Source organism: Periplaneta americana, chromosome 3, assembly GCF_040183065.1.
Source record: "Periplaneta americana isolate PAMFEO1 chromosome 3, P.americana_PAMFEO1_priV1, whole genome shotgun sequence".
In the NCBI taxonomy this organism is placed as follows: domain Eukaryota; kingdom Metazoa; phylum Arthropoda; class Insecta; order Blattodea; family Blattidae; genus Periplaneta; species Periplaneta americana.
The window spans coordinates 63,598,762-63,619,545 of record NC_091119.1 but is presented as its reverse complement, the minus strand read 5'-3'; the positions used below and the strand labels follow the sequence as shown (position 1 = coordinate 63,619,545).

The window sequence follows — 20,784 nt, the reverse complement described above, 5'->3', positions numbered from 1 at the left end:
CACGATGGCAATGTTACTAGTCAAGAAGACTTTGTTGATTCAGTTTCATTTTTATTAAAATGCAACATTCCACTTCAATTATCCGAATCCCAGTAATCAGCGTCACTTGACAGATGATCTATACTAATAATAATTTTTTTTTTATTGGGTTATTTTACGACGCTGTATCAACATCTAGGTTATTTAGCGTCTGAATGATATGAAGGTGATAATGCCGGTGAAATGAGTCCGGGGTCCAGCACCGAAAGTTACCCAGCATTTGCTCGTATTGGGTTGAGGGAAAACCCCGGAAAAAACCTCAACCAGGTAACTTGCCCCAACCGGGATTCGAACCCGGGCCACCTGGTTTCGCAGCCAGACGCGCTGACCGTTACTCCACAGGTGTGGACTACTAATAATAAATCTGTAGCCGAAATTTTTCTGGTAATTTTCGATTTTCCAAAAATAATTGGTCCTAACATATATAATTAACCACCCTGAAACCGAAAATAGCTTTTTTGAAATTTTTGTCTGTCTGTCTGTCTGTCTGTATGTATGTTTGTTACCTTTTCACGCGATAATGGCTGAATGGATTTCGATGAAAATTGGAATATAAATTAAGTTCGTTGTATCTTAGATTTTAGGCTATATGGCATTCAAAATACATTATTTAAAAGGGGGGTTATAAGGGGGGCCTGAATTAAATAAGTCGAAATATCTCGCTTATTATTGATTTTTGTGAAAAATGTTACATAACAAAAGTTTCTTTAAAAATAATTTGCGATAAGTATTATTCTTTGAAAAATTTTGATAGGACTGATATTTAATGAGATAAATGAGTTTTAAAATTTAAATAACTGCCATCTAAGGCTGTGTAAGATAGCCTACAGAGAATGTTTCTGTGTTTGTATGAAGTAATATCGGAAGCTAAATTAACCGATTTGTATAATTAATTATTATTTCACCATTGGAAAGTGTAGTTTCTCCAGATGGACATAATGCTACAATTTTATTACAGTAACTTCTGATATAATATAATATTAATATAATATAATATAATATAATATAATATAATATAATATAATATAATATAATATAATATGTAATATTATATAATATAATTTAAGTTATTTGAAGGGTTCAGAACCATAGTGGGCCAAACGCCATTTACTGAATACGTAGAAAACAAGGGTTAAAATTAAGTTATTACCATAATTCAATGGAAACCTATAACAAGTAAAATAAAATATACACATTAAATCTAAATGATGTCAATCTTCATTAAACTGTGGTTGCATGTAATAAAAATTAAGAAACATGTTAAAGGAATTGTCATTGCACCAAATGAGTGTCTCTGGACCAAAATGATCGCATTTTAATTATTTGGATGCAATTTAAATTAAGTAACATATTAAATGATTTATCCTTCTATCAAACACGAATGTTCCCTAGATCAAATGTCCTTACTAATTACTTTATATTTATTTCTAACGGGTGCAGCGGAGCGCACGGGTACAGCTAGTATTCAATAAATCTTAATATTAAACAATCTCTGATACGTGACTATCCATAATATCATATAGCAGAAGCTATAACATAACCTAACTAATATACACAAGTGTTAGAAAAGTTTTAATTAACGACGATGACATAAAAAATAAACATGAATAATTTTAAAAGGAATAATTATTGAATGTACAATTTTCAAATTTGAATGTGGTTGGTGGTTCAATTGATGTTATATTGGACGTGTGCGTAATAGAAGTGGAACTCGTTGATTTAGGCCTACATGGTGTATTCAACTTATTCAGAATTTCCGAATGAATAATTTTAAAAGGAATAATTATTGAGTGTACAATTTTCAAATTTGAATGTGGTTGGTAGTTCAATTTATGTTATATTGGACGTGTGCGTAATAGAAGTGGAACTCGTTGATTTAGGCCTACATGGTGTATTCAACTTATTCAGGATTTCCGAATGGTGCTCTTCATTTATTTGTAAATCGGATTTCAGAAGATGCATAGGTATGATCAGTGATTTTTATTAATTCTTGTTCTTGAATGCCAATGCGAGTCATATTTGAAACTGCTATGCATTGACTGGAGTGGTTTGCAATTTTATATATAATTTTTTTTTGACGTCCAGACCAGCGGAGTTTCAAATGTTGGCAAACAAAGAAACAAATGCTAGGGATGCGATAAAATTAAACAAATGCTAGGAACGCGATAAAATTGTGCGATGAGCAGCCATGATTGGTTGAAATACGTCCTTTCGTACCGTTTTATTGGTCAAAAGTAGTATGACGTAGTAAGAGTGTAATAGTCAAACTAAACACACAACCTTCATATACAAACTCAGTACAGAAACTGCAAGCACCAGCAAAAGTACAGTGGTCGAAACAGAAGACTGGCCCCTATTGTAATCTGAATTATCAGATTTTGGAAAAAGAAGAAGATAGTTACACTCTCACTTGCACACAGTGTAGACATGGCTATGTTATAAGGAATGAGGAGGACGAATCCCAGAAAAGTATGTATTTCATATGCTACGAAGATGAGCTGACAACAAGGTGGAATTCTTCTTGGAAAACCATAAAACTTAATAAGGGTTTCGCATTGTATTTTAACTTTCAATAGAGGTAGACTAAGTCACTGTCCTTATATCTCCATCTCTTTCTGAAGTGTTTGTGGAAAGATTTTCCCTATGCTATCTGATTTACAGTTAGAAAATAACAGTACTGTTGTGCTGTTAAGTAAGCAATTTCCGAGAGAGAAATATTATCGGAATTTTTAGTATGAGTTTGTATTAACAAAATAATAATTAATATCAACTACAACCAATTAATTTTAATCGACTCGATTATTTGATTAAATCCCACAACACACATTATTTCATAATATGTAATGTTTTACAAAATTATTTCTACCATATTCTCTTTCACAACATAAATTTAAGCAAAATTTAATGAACTCCTCAATACAACAGTACAATTTTTGTAGTCCCCAGAAAATTGTATCGAGGTTCGACTGCATTAGGACCTAGTTACGGTAATTTCATTGTTTACATAAGGACCTAAAGATTCATTGCCTTTATTATATTATATTCATTCATTTTCTAATACAGATTTTGTATGACATATCATGTGTTGGAATGAAGGGGATATACATGACTTGAGAACAAAACAAAAACCATTTTTTTCAGCAATGGATATGCTGAAAATGTCCATTTTGTTGAAAATTTCTAAATTAATCTTCTGTAGCATCACTTATGTACAGGAGTTCGAAAAATAATAAAGCAGTATAAACTCATCAAATGTTACATTTTTACATAACTAATATTTATCAACATGCAGGTGACAATGATGACAACAGAGGCCACACGTCAGCAGTCTCTACACTATGGTTGCATCGTTCAGGACCGTGAAACAGCAGAAATAACACATTATGTGGAGAAACCATCTACATTTGTATCCACCCTCATCAACTGTGGCGTCTATATCTGCTCAGTTGACATTTTCCAGACATTTGCAGCCGTGTTTGACAGTCGTCAGCAGGAATACTACAAGTAAGTTCTTTACACTGGCTCTTTTAAAATTTTCTTCGTTTCTGTTCACTTTTTATACTGGATTTCTGCAGGTATCTGTAGTACATTCCGAAAATATGAGATTTAGACGTGCATAATAAATATCTATATATCTAACAGTTTCAGCTATCTTTAAACATCTAGCACTGCTACTTACAGACCTGTTACTAAATCTACGTATTACTCTGTGAAAAGATTTATTAAATCTACATACTTAGACTTCAACAAACAAAATTTGATAACACAATCTCAAGGGAAAAAATGGAACTCTCTGCATCAAAATCCACAGTTAATTCCCGATTTACCACGAAAATCGTCTGTAGCTGCATTTAGATTGGCAACAGGCCATGATTGTTTGGCCAAACACCTGCATAGAATTGGAATATATCAGTCCCCTAACTGCCCATTGTGCAACTCAAACCAAGAAATGGATTCGGAACACCTCAAAATCTGTGCTTCATTGGCTGGCCATGATAATATCTTTGAAAAATATTGGAGTGCAAGAGGTCAAATGACTTTATTGTCAAACGCCTGGCATTAGAAAACAACAACATCTAACATGAAAGAGATCTATCTCTTTTCCAGTGCCTACAATGTCTAGTTAACAGACCAACAAACAATGTGAGGTATATTTTGCTTAGTTCGAATACTTTGAAAGACTGCCTTTATTTGTTTCTTTAATTAGATAAAATCTTCAGTTATTTGCTATGTTTGATAATATTCTGGTATTGTACAGGACTCAGCTTATCGGCCTTGCAGGCAGGGAATCTGGGAGTGGGGAGTAGTGAGAACAATCAGAGGCGGTCTGAAGGATTGATGTAAGCCATTCAATGTGTATCACATTATGAATGGAAATGTTTTCTCGAGTATGAGCAGTATGTTATAATTGGAATTTGGAAAGTTCAGGTAGTTCAAAATTTGTTTCTGGGTCTGTGCAAGTTTGGGTGTAGTAATATTATGTACAAAAATAAACTTTGTCTAAAATCAAGAAAAATACCAAAACTCCTGCTTCATGGACACATTATAAGAGTAAGAAAGAAAGGAAGACCTAGGAAGAGGTGGTTACAGGACGTTGAGATGGATATGGGAAGAATGGGTATAACAGGATGGAAAAGGAAGATACAAGATAGAGACGAGTGGAGGAAAATTGTGAAGGAGGCCAAAGCTCACAAAGGGCTGTAGAGCCAGAAAAGAAGAAGAAAATCGAGAAAACATTTTCAGTGCTTACTGAGCATATACAGTATGTTATAGCTGGATCTTCGAAAATTCAGATGACCCAAATTTTGTTTCTGGGTCTGTGCAGCATGACTTGCTGAAAAATTGAACTTCAGGAAATTTCCAAACATATCTGAAGCGATATTGCAATAAATATATATATATATATTATATCTCAGAGCATAAGTCCTATGGTGTCTCAGTAGTCTAGACCTTTGGCCTGCCACATAAGTGGTCCCAATCAGGTCTGGGATTTGTTATTGAAAAAATCCATAGTGACACTTGTTGTGGACAGCCACTTGGCTGATGCTTGACAAAGACATTCGATCATTATTAATAAGTAACTTACATTTCTTCAAGTTCTTTGTTCAAAATATACTGCCTTTTAGGCATTTGAATAGCTTCAATATTGCCAAGTAACAGTATTAAACACCATACGAACATAGATATAGCAGATGCCACTTCTGAGACAAAGCACTTCTTGTGCACAGTGGAAACAGGCAGCAATTGTGTCGAACAGGTATTGCCAGATGGCAGGGCAAAACGCTGCAGTACAGGATTGCCAATGCACCCATTTTGTAGCTAAATATGTGTGTATCCAATGTCCACCCACTTCACTTGCGTGATTCGGGTTCCGCATACTGCGGTTAGTTGGCAGAACTGTGACCCATTTTCTAGTTGTACACCACTTCGGCGGGTCACACTGTACATCAGCCATGGCAAGAACATGACTCGCGAGACATTGTGGCTCGCAGTGATAGCTGTGCATTTCGCTTGCTTCTAACCTCCGCCAACCCCCACCCTCTCACTCACTGGAGTCAAACTCCGTTCCATTTATATTTGTCTCTGACCTGCGAATGGCATATGTCTCTCTCGAAACCATTTACGAAAGTTCCAAGTAGGATGGGAGGACGCATTTCTTTGCTGTCAATATGATGAGAATATTAAATGTATGATTTGTTGACAAGTATTACGAGGAAAACGGTTGTATAACATAAAACGGCATTATATTACATGTTACTGATGAAACATTAAAAGGTTAAGTGTTATTGTTGTTGTTATCATCATCATCGTCATCATCATCTCTGTACATCGACCCTTTTTCAGCAGATGTACAAATAATGCGGTTAGCTCTTCAATTTGAACTTACTGATTTACTATGTGATGTCAAATGAAAGCTAGATGTAAGGACTTGACAAATGTTGAACTTCCAAGTCTTTGCCAAAAAATAAATATCCGAAGCTTCGTTCTTTCGCTTGCTCTGTTGAAGCCATGTTCGCTACGACTTACATTTGTGAAAAATTATTTTCAACAATTAAAATAGTAAAAACCAAATTTAGATCACGACTAACAGACAAATATCTTCGTGATCAACTACGACTGGCAGTAAGTGACATAATTCCTGATTTTGAAACTTTGTCGCAGAGACATTCTGAAGACAGTTAATTTTAGGTTGTGATATTGTTCATTTCTTTCTTCGTTACACGTACTAAACATTAGTTTGTAGTCTTGTACTGTATAAAATTATATTTAAGTGCTTGATGTAAGGAAAATGAAAATCCGTTAATAAGTCAGACAGTTGCTTCACTTCCCCTTCGGGTGTCTGCCTCCCTCCATAGGTGCTATGCACGTTGCAGGTTACACAGTGGTTCGGCGCACGATTACATTTTCGCCACCGCTGCTGTACATGATAGAAATATGTAACTTTTGAGTATCTCCACATTTCGTGGGACAACAGAACATCGAGTCAAAATACAGAACTATCCTGTACAATATGGGACATCTGGTCAGTTTACAAGTGCGACTCACGTTAGACTGAGGCACCCAATACAATGAAGATCACAAGGTCAACTTGCACAGTTTTTAATTATGTTTGCTCTCTGTGTAGTGAGGCAGGTGGCAACAATGGAAATGGCAAGGAGGCAGCAGTGATCTACCTGGAGACAGATGTACTGATGCCACTTGCAGGGACAGGCCGGGTGTTTGCACTGCAAACCAATAATTGGTGGTCCCAGCTCAAGACTGCAGGATCAGCAATCTATGCCAACAGACACTACCTGGAGCTGTACAAATCTCGGCACCCTGACCGTCTGACCCAGAGTGAGGGGCTGTGCAACATCATTGGAGATGTGTGCATCCACCCCACTGCCACTGTACACTCCACTGCGATGCTGGGGCCCAATGTCAGCATCGGGGCAGGTGCAGTCATAGGTCCGGGTGTGCGCATCCGGGAGTCTATTGTACTGAGTGGAGCCACGATATCCGACCATAGCCTTGTGCTACACAGTATTGTGGGGCGAGGCAGCCACGTGGGTCAATGGACGAGAGTCGAGGGTACACCCTGTGATCCCAATCCAAATAAACCATTTGCCAAGATGGAGAACCCCCCACTGTTCAACTCTGATGGCAGGCTCAATCCATCAATCACAATCCTGGGTAAGACATCATGAAAATTGACCAATTTTTGGGCAGTGCATTTCCTGAAGGTTAGCTCAAGAAACTATGCACAAATAATTATTTCGTAAGGTAATGCTAATATTTTCATTAATAGACCATTAATGCATTTGTCTGTTTCATTTTAAATACTATGTAAATAGCCTATCATTTAATGAAAGACAGAGTACAATTCACTGTAACATAATTCAGTAATATCAGTATAGGGATAGGCTTTCAGTTGTCACGTTTTGAAACTTTCTATTATATATTTTTCAATGAAGCACATGTGTGTAATGTTATGTTATATTATATTTTATGACATACTCGTAATAAGAAAGGAAAAGGTAGAAATCTAAAATGCAGTATTTAGTTTTATTCAGCTCTCTTTTCATCTCTATGCTAGCAATCAATTGGTTTCATACATGTAAATACTGGTATTAAGCATTCACATTACTTTAATTTGATCAATATGAGAAACATTTATTCTAAAAAAGGAGCTGCCACTGCAAACCACCAATGTGCACAGTGCCTGCTGCAGCGAAGCATCATTGTAGCAGGTGGCAAGACATGTCACAGTGAGAGTTGATAGTGACTGCTCTAGTTCATGCTATTGGTGACGGTGTTGTAATGTTTTAGGGTTTTCATATCCTATTAGATTTTATGCTAAATCCATATTTTGGATTTCTTTTTGCTGATATTAGACAAATACGAGGTGGGTTTATCAGATCATGAAATCAGAGGGATGACAAACATCTATGAGACATTCGAATATCTACAACTTTAACTTCTGTGCAGTAGTAAAGCTATGCCTTAACTACTGTGTACACCGCACCAGCATAATAAGTTTGTTGGCTTGCAATGTGGAGCACTTTACAACTGAACAATTCATTCTTCTCAGCTTCATTGATAACTATAGTAAAACCCTGCTAAAACGTACCCTCTATAAAAAGGAAACATGAACAAACGAAAAATAAATTTGGGAACAGAATGATTTTCTATGTAAAATAATACTTTAAAATGGAAAACTTCCAAACACGAAAACAGAATCATTTTTAGGCACCGTTTAGGTAAAAAAAAACCTGACTAAAATGGATAATTTTAAACGTAACTGTTGCTAAAGTCTTTCGAACCATTTTTAATTTTGTGATAATACAATATGAAGCATGACATAATTTTTTGTGTGATTGTACATGCAATGATCTGGAAGACTTTCGCTATTCTTGGTTAGGCTTTGGGGGTGAAGCTTCTCTCACCATGTCACTATTCTGTGTTTATTGTCAAGGACCCCGGCAGGTTACTGACCTGTACCATTACTTCTTCCAACCCTCTTGCATTTCCTTCCATTTATTCTCAGTTTTGTGCTAACAAGCCAATACAGTGATAAAGGACAGTGGGAGGAGAATAAAACTGTGAATAATTGTAGTGTAGTGTCAATTTAATTTCACATTTCCGTTTATTTATTCCGAGTTTTGTGTTAATAATGTAAATACAGTGTTAAATAACAGTGGAATAAAGTAAAACTGTGCGATTTAATAAAAAGCCTAGATGACCAGATCTGCCATGGAAGAGTGGCTTCATAATTTTAATGGAACAATGAAATGTCAAGGTCGTAAGGTCATACTGTTTTTAGACAATGCTACCTGCTATCCAAGGATTGATTTGTCTAACGTGAAGTTAATCTATTTTCTCTCAAACACAACTTCAGTTACACAACCGATGGATCAGGGCGCAATTTACACTCTGAATTGATGCAGGATGCAAAGGAAATCCTACAACATTCCCTTCAAAAAAAGTCGCGGCAATGCAGTTTAAAAGAAATGTTGTTGTTGTTTTCTAATGCCAGGCGTTTGACAATAAAGTCATTTGACCTCTTGCACTCCAATATTTTTCAAAGATATTATCATGGCCAGCCAATGAAGCACAGATTTTGAGGTGTTCCGAATCCATTTCTTGGTTCGAGTTGCACAATGGGCAGTTAGGGGACTGATATATTCCAATTCTATGCAAGTGTTTAGCCAAACAACCATGGCCTGTTGCCAATCTAAATGCAGCTACAGATGATTTTCGTGGTAAATCGGGAATTCACTGTGGATTTTGATGCAGAGAGTTCCATTTTTTCCCTTGGGATTGTGTTATCATATTTTATTTGTTGTAGTCTAAGTATGTAGATTTAATAAATCTTTTCACAGAGTAATACGTAGATTTAGTAACAGGTCTGTAAGTAGCAGTGCTGCCCTTCTTTGCTAAAGCATCCGCATTCTCGTTTCCCAGGATTCCACAATGGGATGGTATCCATTGGAATACAGTTCTTTTATTGAGTGATATTGAGAGAGCATTTTAGTTATTTCTGCTGTTTGAGATGAAGGTGTGTGTTTAGAGACGATTGATAGAATAGCTGCTTTGAAGTCTGACAATATAACTGCATTCCTAAATTTATTGATGTGGCTTAGAAGATTCCTGAGACATTCACTTATTGCAATGATTTCACCATCAAAACTTGTTCCATATCCAAGTGATCTATAAAGTGAGAAGAGACAGCACGTAACACCTGCACCGGCACCTTGTTCTCTGGAGAACAAGGATCCGTCTGTGCATAAATGAAGCCAGTTTTGTGGAGGGTATCTAATATTAATTGTCTCTAAAGACAATTGTTTCGGTATTTCAGTGTTTACTTCTGATTTCAGTATTTCTTCTGTTAAATTTAGATTATATTCTATATTTAATAGAGTTAAAGGGTTTGGTTTAATTTGTAAGTTTTCTTTTAAATTCGGGATATCGATTTTCTGTTTTAATTCTTGAACAATGGATATGAAACTTTTTTGAGTTTTCAATCTACAGAGAGGACTGTATGAATGCCAATTGTTTCCTGGTAATCTGATAAGTTTTTCATATTGAATCAGTGCTTTTTCTTCTATTGTCATTTTGATACTGTTAATATTTTAAAATAAATGTGGGGGCCAAGAAACTAGGGCACAGAGATGGAGAGAGAGGGGCTGCAATTACATAAGTTAATAATTATGAAAATAAAATTCACTTTGTATGTACTGCAGTAGTCTATTCTTAGTTTTACCAAAACAGAAATCTGTGAAAACGGAACAAAAATTCTGGAACAATTGAGTTTCGTTTTAGGGAGCTTTTACTGTATTTTTACAGGGTGATTTAACGAAATTATCAACTATGACATTATCTAGCATACTGCTAATGGCTTCATTGCCAAATGCAAGGCACTAGACAACAACATTATCTAGCATCAGTATAACAAGATGGTATTTTGGAGGGATGGTAGTGATTTATTATGGATTATCTGACATTTTCTTTACAGTTTGAAAAAGCCTTGGGGGGGGGGGGGGGAAGAATTCAACTAGGCAATGAGCCCAAGCAGAATTCAAAACTATCTAACTGGTGGTTGATAACCATTTTCTGTATATTGTACAATCATGGAAAGAAAAATATGACTGGCTTAGGGATGTCTTCATGGCAGCCATTCAGTAGGCCTACACCTGTACCGAAATTTTGTATCATACTATCTTTATGATTCTACTTACTGTTTTTCTTCCCACACCTTAAGAACGAACCTAACTCTGTTCAGCTGTTATTTGTGTCTAATTTAGAAAATGATGTAACTCACGAAACTTCTAAATACACGAATTTAACAACAATTAATTTTCCAGGTGCCTGCAATGTTCACTGTGCATACATTTGGAAAGGACATTGGTAAAGACTTGTTGTCGAAGTGTGGTAACTCAGTGGTATAATGTGATTATCTACGAAACTTTAAAAGGCTGAAAAATGCTGATCTAGTGGTTAACATGCTTGCCTTTCGATCCAAGCATCCTGGATTCCAATCTGACTGAGGAAATGGATTTTTAGGCTGCCACTGGGCATAGGCGGAGAGAGAACAGTTTCCTTGGGGGGAGGGAAGCAAAACCATAGAATCCCCATATAACGAGATAATGGGGGACACCATTTACCTCCTTCCCCTGTTATAGCTTGACCGTGCTACAGTATATCGGAATATCATTATTTAATAAAGATATTTTCGAGGGCATGTTTCTTACAGTGTTAAATCCACATCTGCGATGTTTTGGACAGAGTTGTATAAGGCTTGAACTGTAGGTTTACTACAAATTATAATAGAGCATAACTTAAAACAATCTCCCTCTTTTTCTCTCTCGTACAGTCACACATGCATACGTCAATAAAACTACGTAACAGTGCTAACAGAAACTTTTTTATATAAAGTTTACTTTCCTGAAGATATAATTACGAAATGCGAACTCTAATTATTTTATTTAATCTCATCTTTAAGTTTACACATTATACCGGGATCACTTTTCTTTTTCTGCATTGTTGTGCAGTATGTTATTCATATTTCTCCATGTGGCAGCCTGAACACCTGCAGACTTGTACAGGCTGTTACAAAAGAAACATTACAGTACTTCCATTCTTCAAATGGGGTAAAGAAATTCTTATAGATTCAGAAATTAAAAATAAATATTATAGTCCAGACACATGATCTGAAGACATTAATTCATCAATTTAAGAACAGAAATTTAATCATAAACAAAAGCAAAAAAGATCTTTTGAATTCAGTATTTTCTAACGTTAGTAGAAAAAAAAATTCAGACAGGTTTGGGGGGGGGGGGGGAGTGTCCCTCCATAACTCCGCTATGTCACTGGGTGATGGAAGTAAAGATGATTATTCTTCATTCTTGAATAAACCCTCGCTATTAAGTCTGAAATATTTTTAATTAACGATTATGGAGGTCTTTGATAGAGATCTCACTGACCCATAGCAGTTTGTAAGGGGAAACTCGCAACACATTTGAACGACGTATATAAACCAAAAGGAAAAGCTGAGATGAAAAAGAGTTGTAAAATGCTTCGTCTTTGAAATCTTACACTCATATACTGCTTGTTTTATTAGAAATCAATAAGCGAAAGAGGGTCTGAATACAGTGCTGAAATATGAATAGATTCCAACTGTCCTGCATAGATAGAAGAATTCATAAAGGACTACGAGTAATATTCTCGTAACTTGTTTCGTATGTACACTAAAGTTTGAGTTTCCAGTTGGCTGAAAATTTACAAAGAAAATAATTGTCAGGAAGGAGTCTGATAGGAAAATGGAGAAACAAGTAACTCAGACATGAAACATATATGGGGTTTATTGTTATTAAATGCATGACTAAAATTTACTGTTGTGTTGCAGGCTGCAGTGTGACAGTGCCTTCAGAAGTCATCCTGCTCAACTCCATCGTCTTGCCTTACAAGGAGCTCACTCGCAGCTTCAAGAACGAAATAATCCTCTAGGCTCAGAATTGTTATGTAATGGAGGCTAAATGCAATTAAATGAAAACTCGTCTGTTGTACCAAATGAATATTTACTCCCTTTTACAAAGACTGGTGATGCAAGTTTAAGAGGAGCTGCGAGGTTTCAATTCGTCATAACAAGATCGGAGAAATATGTAGTTCTTCTTCATGGGGTTGTAGAATTCATGTCCCTGTAAACAGAATACACAGTGATATCAACTTGCAGTGCATTGAAATCTACATCTTTTAAAATGTTTGTTACATTAATGCGAGTACATAATATTTACTCGAATGTAAGACATTTAATTTCCGAAAAAAGTAATTGAATAGTATTATATAACTGGAAAATACGAAACAATATAATAAACAGGTCATAAAAGTCTCGTCCCCAACTGGAACATCATAGGCGGAGAGAGAACCATTTCCTTTGGGAGGGGGCAAAGAAAAACCCTAGAATCCCCCAGTTATAGCTTGACTTTGGTACAGTATATCTGAATATAATCATTTAATAAAGGCATTTTCGGGGGGCATGTTTCTTACAGTGTTACATCCACATCAGGAATGTTTCAGACCGAACTGTGTAGGGCTTAAACTGTAGATCTACTATAAATTATAATAGGGCATAATTAAAACAATCCCTCTCTTTTTCTCTCTCGTGAAGAAACACACATCAATAAAACTACGTAACAGTGCTAATAAAAACTTTTTTTATATTAAGCTTTCCTGAAGATATCATATGAAATTTAAACTCTGATTATTTTATTTAATCTCGTCTTTAAGTTTACTATTATACCGGGATCTCTTTTCTTTTTTTTCTGCATTGTTAAGCAGTATGTTATTCGTATTTCTCAAAGTGGCAACCTGAACACCTGCAGACTTCTAACACACTAGTACAGGCTGTTACAAAAGAAACATTAATGCTTCCATTCTTCCAAAGAGATATAGAAATTCTTACACATTCAAAAATATAAAATAAATATTATAGTCCAGACCCATGATTTGAAGACATTAATTCGTCAGTTTAAGCACAGAAACTTAATCATAAACAAAAGGAAAAAAGATATTTTGAATTCAATATTTTCTAACTTTAATAAAGTATAAAAGAGTTCAGACAAGTTTGGGGGGGGGCAGTGCCCCCCCCCCCCATAACTGCGCCTATGTGCAACACTTCCTTATTCATACCGAAATATTTTCCTGATAGTGGTCATTAGTTTGGTTGTCCAATAACAGACTATAATCCATTAAGTCGAGAATTGGCAGCCCATTATTTGCACATCATTGTTCTATGCATAAGCAAGAACTTCAAGCAGACATGTATATTTATTACTCATAGTGTAAAAACACAAGGATACAATTCACCCTTCAACAATCTCTTTCTCTCTGATTTCTAATTGCTCTTACCACCCCACACACATAACTGAAGACTGAGGAAAGAGGGTTGAGGTGCCAACTTATTAAAAGGAGAATTGTACTTGACCTAACAGCCTTAACATATTATGATACAAAAGAAAATTTTCTATTGTTTTGCTCTCGCAAATTAAATAAAATCTTATATTGGAGTAAATATGGTATCCTCAATAATACAGATTTTGTTAAATCCTACTATGTCTGAATTTCTTTTGTTATATCTATTATTTAACGCACAGAACTTGTAAATATTTTCTCGCCTATATGAATGTTCAATAAAGATGTATTTAACTGTCCTTCAAGACAAATAATGTTATTTGTGTAATATAAATTAATCCTGATAATGAATATTTCCCGTTTTGAAACAGTATTTTGAATTTATCGTATTGTTAATCTGTCTTCAGTTCAAAAGGGTGGCTGGTAAACTTATCAATCTCGCTTTATATCGTCATTGTTCCTGGAATAACTCCTATGTGCAAAATATAACATTTTTCAGTAGGAAGAAAAAACACGTTTATTTATCCTATGGCAGTCGTACATAGGAGACTGTAAATTCTTACATTTTCGAAACAAAGACATATAATTACATATAGGAGATTTGAAAATCGATAAATATGTCACATAGGAGTTATTGCAGGTACAATGACGATATGCCAGAGCAGCATTTATAAAATGTTTTGAAGTAAAAAGTTACTAGAAAATATTCAAAAAATTTTCAAGTCACCATAAACAATTAACCTGTTATAAACAAAGACTTTTCTACAATTGCTCCCTATAAAACTTCACTGATATGGTATGAGTCAAATTTATATATTAAAAAAAAATTTTTTTAATTAAATAATTGCTATGTATTACTCAAATTTGTTTTTCATTTCTCATTATGTGAAATATAAAAATTAATTATTGCAATGCCGTGGAAAAAAAAAATCAGTGGCTCAATGGTGCAGTTAGCAGAAGAGTTTATGGATGTAGAACTGTGTTTGTCATTGACGGCAATCCTGCGCAAAATATTTTTTGTAAAAAGAATTATACTTGTAAAACCATGCTTCCCAATGAAAAATTTCTTTGCAGAAAAACTAAGAAATATACATGAATTACTTTATAGGAAAAAAAAATATATATATATATATATATATTTTAAGTAGGTTATTTTATGACTCTGTATAAACATTAGGTTATTTAGCGTCTGAATGAGATGAAGGTGATAATGCCGGTGAAATGAGTCCGGGATCCAGCACCGAAAGTTACTCAGCATTTGCTCAAATTGGGTTAAGGGAAAAAATCTCAACCAGGTAACTTGCCCCAACCGGATTCGAACCCTGGCCACCTGGTTTTGCGGCCAGACGTGCTAACCGTTACTCCACAGGTGTGGACTAGAATATATGAATATAACTGTACCCAACATTGATATAAAACTAAAAAAATAAAAGGGCTATCTATTCTGTGCAAATACATGTCATCGTCGTGATCAATTTTTAAGAGATTTACCTTGCGATCTACCAAGTTACACCAAAGAAAAACCTAACTAAACACATTCGAAACATTACATATCTGGTGCGAAAAGCTGATATTAATTAATTGTTCAGCTAGTAGAATAATAAAGTGATGGCAGTCGTATCTGACCTTGGACCAGTCATAGCTGACAGCATAGGCGAAGATTTGTCCATTATTGTTGAAGCAGCAGCGCGTAATGGGCTGCTCCATGGCCTCAGATGGCTTCAGTTTGGTGCGTGCATCCTTGTCCCAGAAACTGAAGCTTCCATCTGACCCAACAGTTGCCAGTGTGCCATGCACAGGATGGAAGGCTATGTCATTCACCTAAACACACAAATTCAGGACTTGCAGTGTTAATAACCTACAGACTGAGCAAACAGTGCAGAGGTTTTAATACTCACGGCATAGATGTCCTGGTAGCCATTGGGAGCTCCATTTGAACGATGGCACTTGAAGGTGAAGTTGTCCTTTGGATTCTGTGGGTTCACATATTGGATGGCCACTCGCCCCTCCACACTGCCCAAGGCATAGCCTGTTGGTGACTTCTTCTTGTCACGGAAGATGGCAACACAACGGTGTTGGTATTTCAGTGGTGACTCAATCCTCTTGAATTCTTGGGGCTTACCCTCAAGTTGGTACACGATGAGGCCACGCCCTGCTGTGCCCACAACAGCCATAGGGTAATCCTGCATGAGTTAAAAATTGAGTCATAATTCATTCTCAAGAAATAGCTACCAAAACAACAATTCAGTTTAAGGGGTTAAGCACAGCTTACAGCAGTAAAATTTTGGAAATATTCAACATTTTTTTTCCTCCATTACTGTATCTTGTACAATAATGAAAATTTGTATGTGTAAAACACTGTCCTTCTGCTATATGAAGAAAATATTTTTACGATTTAGAAAAAATTATTTACATTTTTTTTTTCAAAATCCAGTTTGCTGTGCAGTGATGAAGCGTTTCCCACATAACTTAAAAAACTATCCAACATTCTGTGATGAAATCTTTTGTGCATATTTATGCATGTCATATCTACAATATGATGCGAGATCACTTCTCTACTTCGGTAGATTGTGTGATAAAAATAAATTCATTTTAAAAAATGGTCAAATACCAGTATTTTCGTCTAACACAAAATAAAAAAAAATATTATTTATTAAGGAATGTAGTTGAAAGAGCATATAAATATGAGTTTCAGCAATAAAATAAAAGAGAACATGAAAAAGTTAACGAGTTTATGAGTTATGAGGAAAACGCTTCATCGTTGCACAGTGAACTGCCACCATTTTGAATTTTGAAAAAAAAATAATAATGTTTTTTTAAATCGTAAAAATATTTTTTTTATATAGCAGAATGGCAATGTTTTATACATACCAATTTTCATTATTGTACAAACTACAATAATGGAGGAAAAAATGTTGAATCTTTCCAATAAATTTACTGCTGTAAGCTGTACTTAACCCCTTAAGCATATATTATAACAACAATTTATTCCAAAAATTCACCTCACTTAATAAATAAATTATTAAGAGCTATAACTAGATATTAGATGTTACAGTAATAAAAATTAGTTTAGGTGCCAAAAAATAAATAAAAGTAATGTACTAAAGGAAAGAAAAAGATTGAAAAAGAAGTCTTTGGTATGAATGATAATAAGTAATAACTAATAATAATAAACACTTAAAAGCATCTGTGTACTCTCGAGTGTTGGATTTTTACTTCACTTTTAAGAACAGAAAAAAATTTAACCCAAATTAAATACAATTAAGACTTTTACAGTACCGCAGTGTGGTGCAAGATTGATCTCCATAATTAGAATAAGTAAGGGAATGAGAAACTAGGCCTATCTCTTTGGTAGGTTACCAAGAACGACTCTCCAAGATTGAAGAAATCACTAACATAACTGAAATAAACACATCCAGAAACAAAGAGAACGCAATATTAATATGTTATTTATATAATAAATTTATTGCTCTATATATAATTACTAGTCAACAGCAAATGGATGAGAACAGTCGTGTTTAGCAGAACTCTGTTGATTTCAGATGCCACCACAGCAATAGAGGTTGATTCACCTTAAGTGGAACATACAGTGGAGAATAATGTTTTAGCCCTATTAATCGAGGTCAACAGTAAGAATGACGTAATTTGGAAAGTTGTGGAAGTGTTGTGAAAAAAAAAAAAAAACCAACAAAACAAAATGGATGTGGATATATGTGTACAATCAAGCAAGAATCGAAAGTGTGCAGTGCTTAAGATCCAGCACACTCTCGACTAAGATCTACTGTCATCCTCTGAGGAGTTTAGTGTTGAGAGGAATGCGGTTCCGACTAGTCTAGTGCGGTACTGGAGTGGGAGGGAACAGTGACAGCGGCAGTCTGGAAGGAAGTACAATCATATTGAAAACATTTCACTCGTATATAGAGTACCTAACACGTGCACACAGTCACACTACTACAAACTGAAGACTGCATATTTTTGGACGATTAATACTTCCCACTCCGCTCGGCTCGGCTTGACTGTAGCAACAAAAGAATCTACCTGCAACCCCCACGCACCGATGGCAAGAATACCTCAGGTCCCAGCACTAAACTCGTCGGAGGAAGACAGTACTAATATAAACAATAGGATTGATAATGTTACCATTAGGCCTACTTATAAATTGGTGGTGTTGAACTAAATTAAGGACCGACCATGGGGGGCAGAGGCAGCGCTTTTAAAATTGATAGAGGATGAAATTAAGAAAGGGTTTAAATTAATGATGGACGAATTCAAAGAGAACTTAAATGACATGAAGCAAACAACAGATGGACTAAACAAGAAATGACAGTCAATACTTAGAACATCAAAAAACACAAGAGAAGAATAAATTACAGATGAAGGTGAAAATATCTTGAGAACCAACAAAGGAAAAAAAAAAATCTAATTATTTTCGACATTACAGAAGACCGGCGCGAAAATGAAGCTGAAATATATTAATAATGTAGTTTTCCGGGCTAAATCTGGATTAGAACCATATTGAAGAAGCCATCAGACTAGTACAGTGAAGGAATCAACCAATACTAGTCTAATTTAGGAACATAAATACAAAAGAGTTTATCTTGAATAGCTTTAAAAAAATCTTAGAGGAAAGATGATATCAGTGACTAACCAGATGAGAAAAGAAATGTATGCAATCTCGGAGAAATGTTAGTCTACTAAAATATGATAGACAAAAGTGAACTGGTGAAAATATGAAAGAATGAACTGTTACAGTAACTAGTACAATATATTTTTGAAGACTGAAGTAAGAAAATATAATAATGCAGGTAAGAGGGAAGAAACTGTAATAATTTAGATTATGTTTCAAGGTAAATAATGTATACTGATCAATCTCCTTAATGTATCCAGCTGGTTGCTGACAACATAAAATCCACTGTAGTCTATTAAGTTGTTGTTTTTCACGAGAAATGAGGGGTATTTTGATCAGTGTTCATTATAAATGCCTGTTGCTAGTAGCCAGAGTGGGGGTGTAGTCAATATATACTGCAGGGCTGTGTCTTCTGCAACTGGTACTGATGATTTTAATTTACTTCTTTTGTGGTTTATGGATGGACAAAATAGAAGAATGTGTTCCAGATCTTCATCATGGTTATTACACCACAGACAAGTAGGATTATCAGAAATGTGAAATCGGTGTAGGTACAATTGAGTGACAATGTGACCTGTTCAGACTCTTGTTAAAAATGTCTGAATATGTCTGGGCAAGTTTTTGTACATTTCCAGGTGGGTACTCGCCTTGTCGTGGTGAGGGGGCTTAAACTTGTTGTTTAAGCTAACAAGTAACAAAGAGGTACCCACATAAGCTGCATTACCACCAACGCAGTCCCATTATATTTTTCACTGCTTATGATTCATGGAGTCCCTCAGTGTAAAATTCTCCGGAGGTAAAATAGTCCCTCAATCGGATCTCCGGGTAGGGACTGCACTGAGAGATGCCAAGAATCGTACTAAAGTAAATAATGTATGTACGGTAAGGACTTTATAATCCGAACAGATTGGGGAAAAGGGTCGTTCATAGTAATGAATCTTTCAGATTACCAATCTTATTTGAATTAATGTTTTATTTTAGTAGGTTATTTTACGATGCTTTATCAACATCTTAGGTTACTTAGCGTCTGAATGAAATGAAGGTGATAATGCTGGTGAAATGAGTCCGGGGTCCAGCACCGAAAGTTACCCAGCATTTGCTCATATTGGGTTGAGGGAAAACCCTGGAAAAAACCTCAACCAGGTAACTTGTCCCAACTGGGAATCGAACCCAGGCCACCTGGTTTTGCGGCCAGATACGCTGTTACTCCACAGGTGTGGACTGAATGAATGTGTAGCCATCTCTGTTAATGAACCACATAAAAATAGCATTGTCTACCTTGGGATTTTCAGGGTTTTACATTCACCAGACCTGTGATCCGCTGTGCTTTGTCTTATATTTGTTTTCTTTGTTCCTCTTATGTCACTAATCACTGATTTGCCAATCTCGAATTGCTTAGCAATCACAGAGTAGCTGGTCCCTGTCTCGATCATTTCTGTAATTGCTGCCTTGTCTCTCAAACTCAGATTTTTATGTTTACATGAGGCCATTCTACTTGGAAAAAAAAAAAAAAAAGTTACACACAGAAAAGATGAAAACGTCGAAAACCAATGTGATAATATGCCTACATAACCTGCACTAAAGATTTCTTTAGGGAGAATTACATCCTCCCAATTCATCACATTCCTACTGTCTGCTCAAGTACTCAACAAAACAGACACCTTCAGGAATTTCTTCATTCCTACAACCAAACTATTACAGGATATTTGAACCCTACTTACCCCATGACATTCAAAACTTTCTCTTTCTTTGCTACACGAAAATTTAGAAATACATACGTTAACAAATAGAAATAGGCAATATTAGGCTCTAAAACTTAAATAGATCCCTATGGGCAAAATAGGCATTTTACACACCATAAAACCACTTTCAAATGTTCATATTTTAGATAAAATGTGAAAATATTTAAGTAGTTTTAGTTTATCCCTACAGAAAGAAACAGGCATTTAACCTAAAATCTACTCATGAGACAGTTCCAGAACACCAAATGGGGAAAATAGGGATTTTACGCATCATAAAACCACTTTCAAACATCCATATTTTAGATAAAATGTGAAGATATTTAAGTAGTTTTAGTTTATCCCTACAGAAAGAATTAGGCATTTAACCTAAAATCTACTCATGAGACAGTTCCATAACACCAAATTCACAATCATAAAAAACAGTTTCGTCGGAATTAATGTGATAGGTGTCTTAAGGCTCGCTCTCACTTAGCAGAATCGAATAGA

General features: G+C 35.4%; 2 protein-coding genes across 5 annotated transcripts in view; one reads left to right on the top strand and one right to left on the bottom strand.

Moving 5' to 3' along the window:
* The window catches only part of Gmppa (GDP-mannose pyrophosphorylase A), a 24,752-nt gene extending 10,524 nt beyond the window's left edge, over window positions 1-14,228 (top strand). Inside the window, exons 4-6 of the mRNA XM_069820621.1 lie at window positions 3,332-3,543; window positions 6,665-7,212; window positions 12,425-14,228. Of these exons, the coding sequence (XP_069676722.1) occupies window positions 3,332-3,543; window positions 6,665-7,212; window positions 12,425-12,525 (861 nt within the window). The 3' untranslated portion in view covers window positions 12,526-14,228. The remainder of the gene's footprint in view (window positions 1-3,331; window positions 3,544-6,664; window positions 7,213-12,424) is intronic.
* Rae1 (ribonucleic acid export 1) overlaps window positions 12,363-20,784 on the bottom strand; it is a 26,520-nt gene continuing 18,098 nt past the window's right edge. For all 4 annotated transcript variants that reach the window (XM_069820625.1, XM_069820622.1, XM_069820623.1 and 1 more), the window contains exons 6-8: window positions 15,828-16,112; window positions 15,556-15,750; window positions 12,363-12,716 (exon numbers count right to left, since the gene is read on the bottom strand). In XM_069820625.1, the coding sequence (XP_069676726.1) occupies window positions 12,630-12,716; window positions 15,556-15,750; window positions 15,828-16,112 (567 nt within the window). In that variant the 3' untranslated portion in view covers window positions 12,363-12,629. The remainder of the gene's footprint in view (window positions 12,717-15,555; window positions 15,751-15,827; window positions 16,113-20,784) is intronic.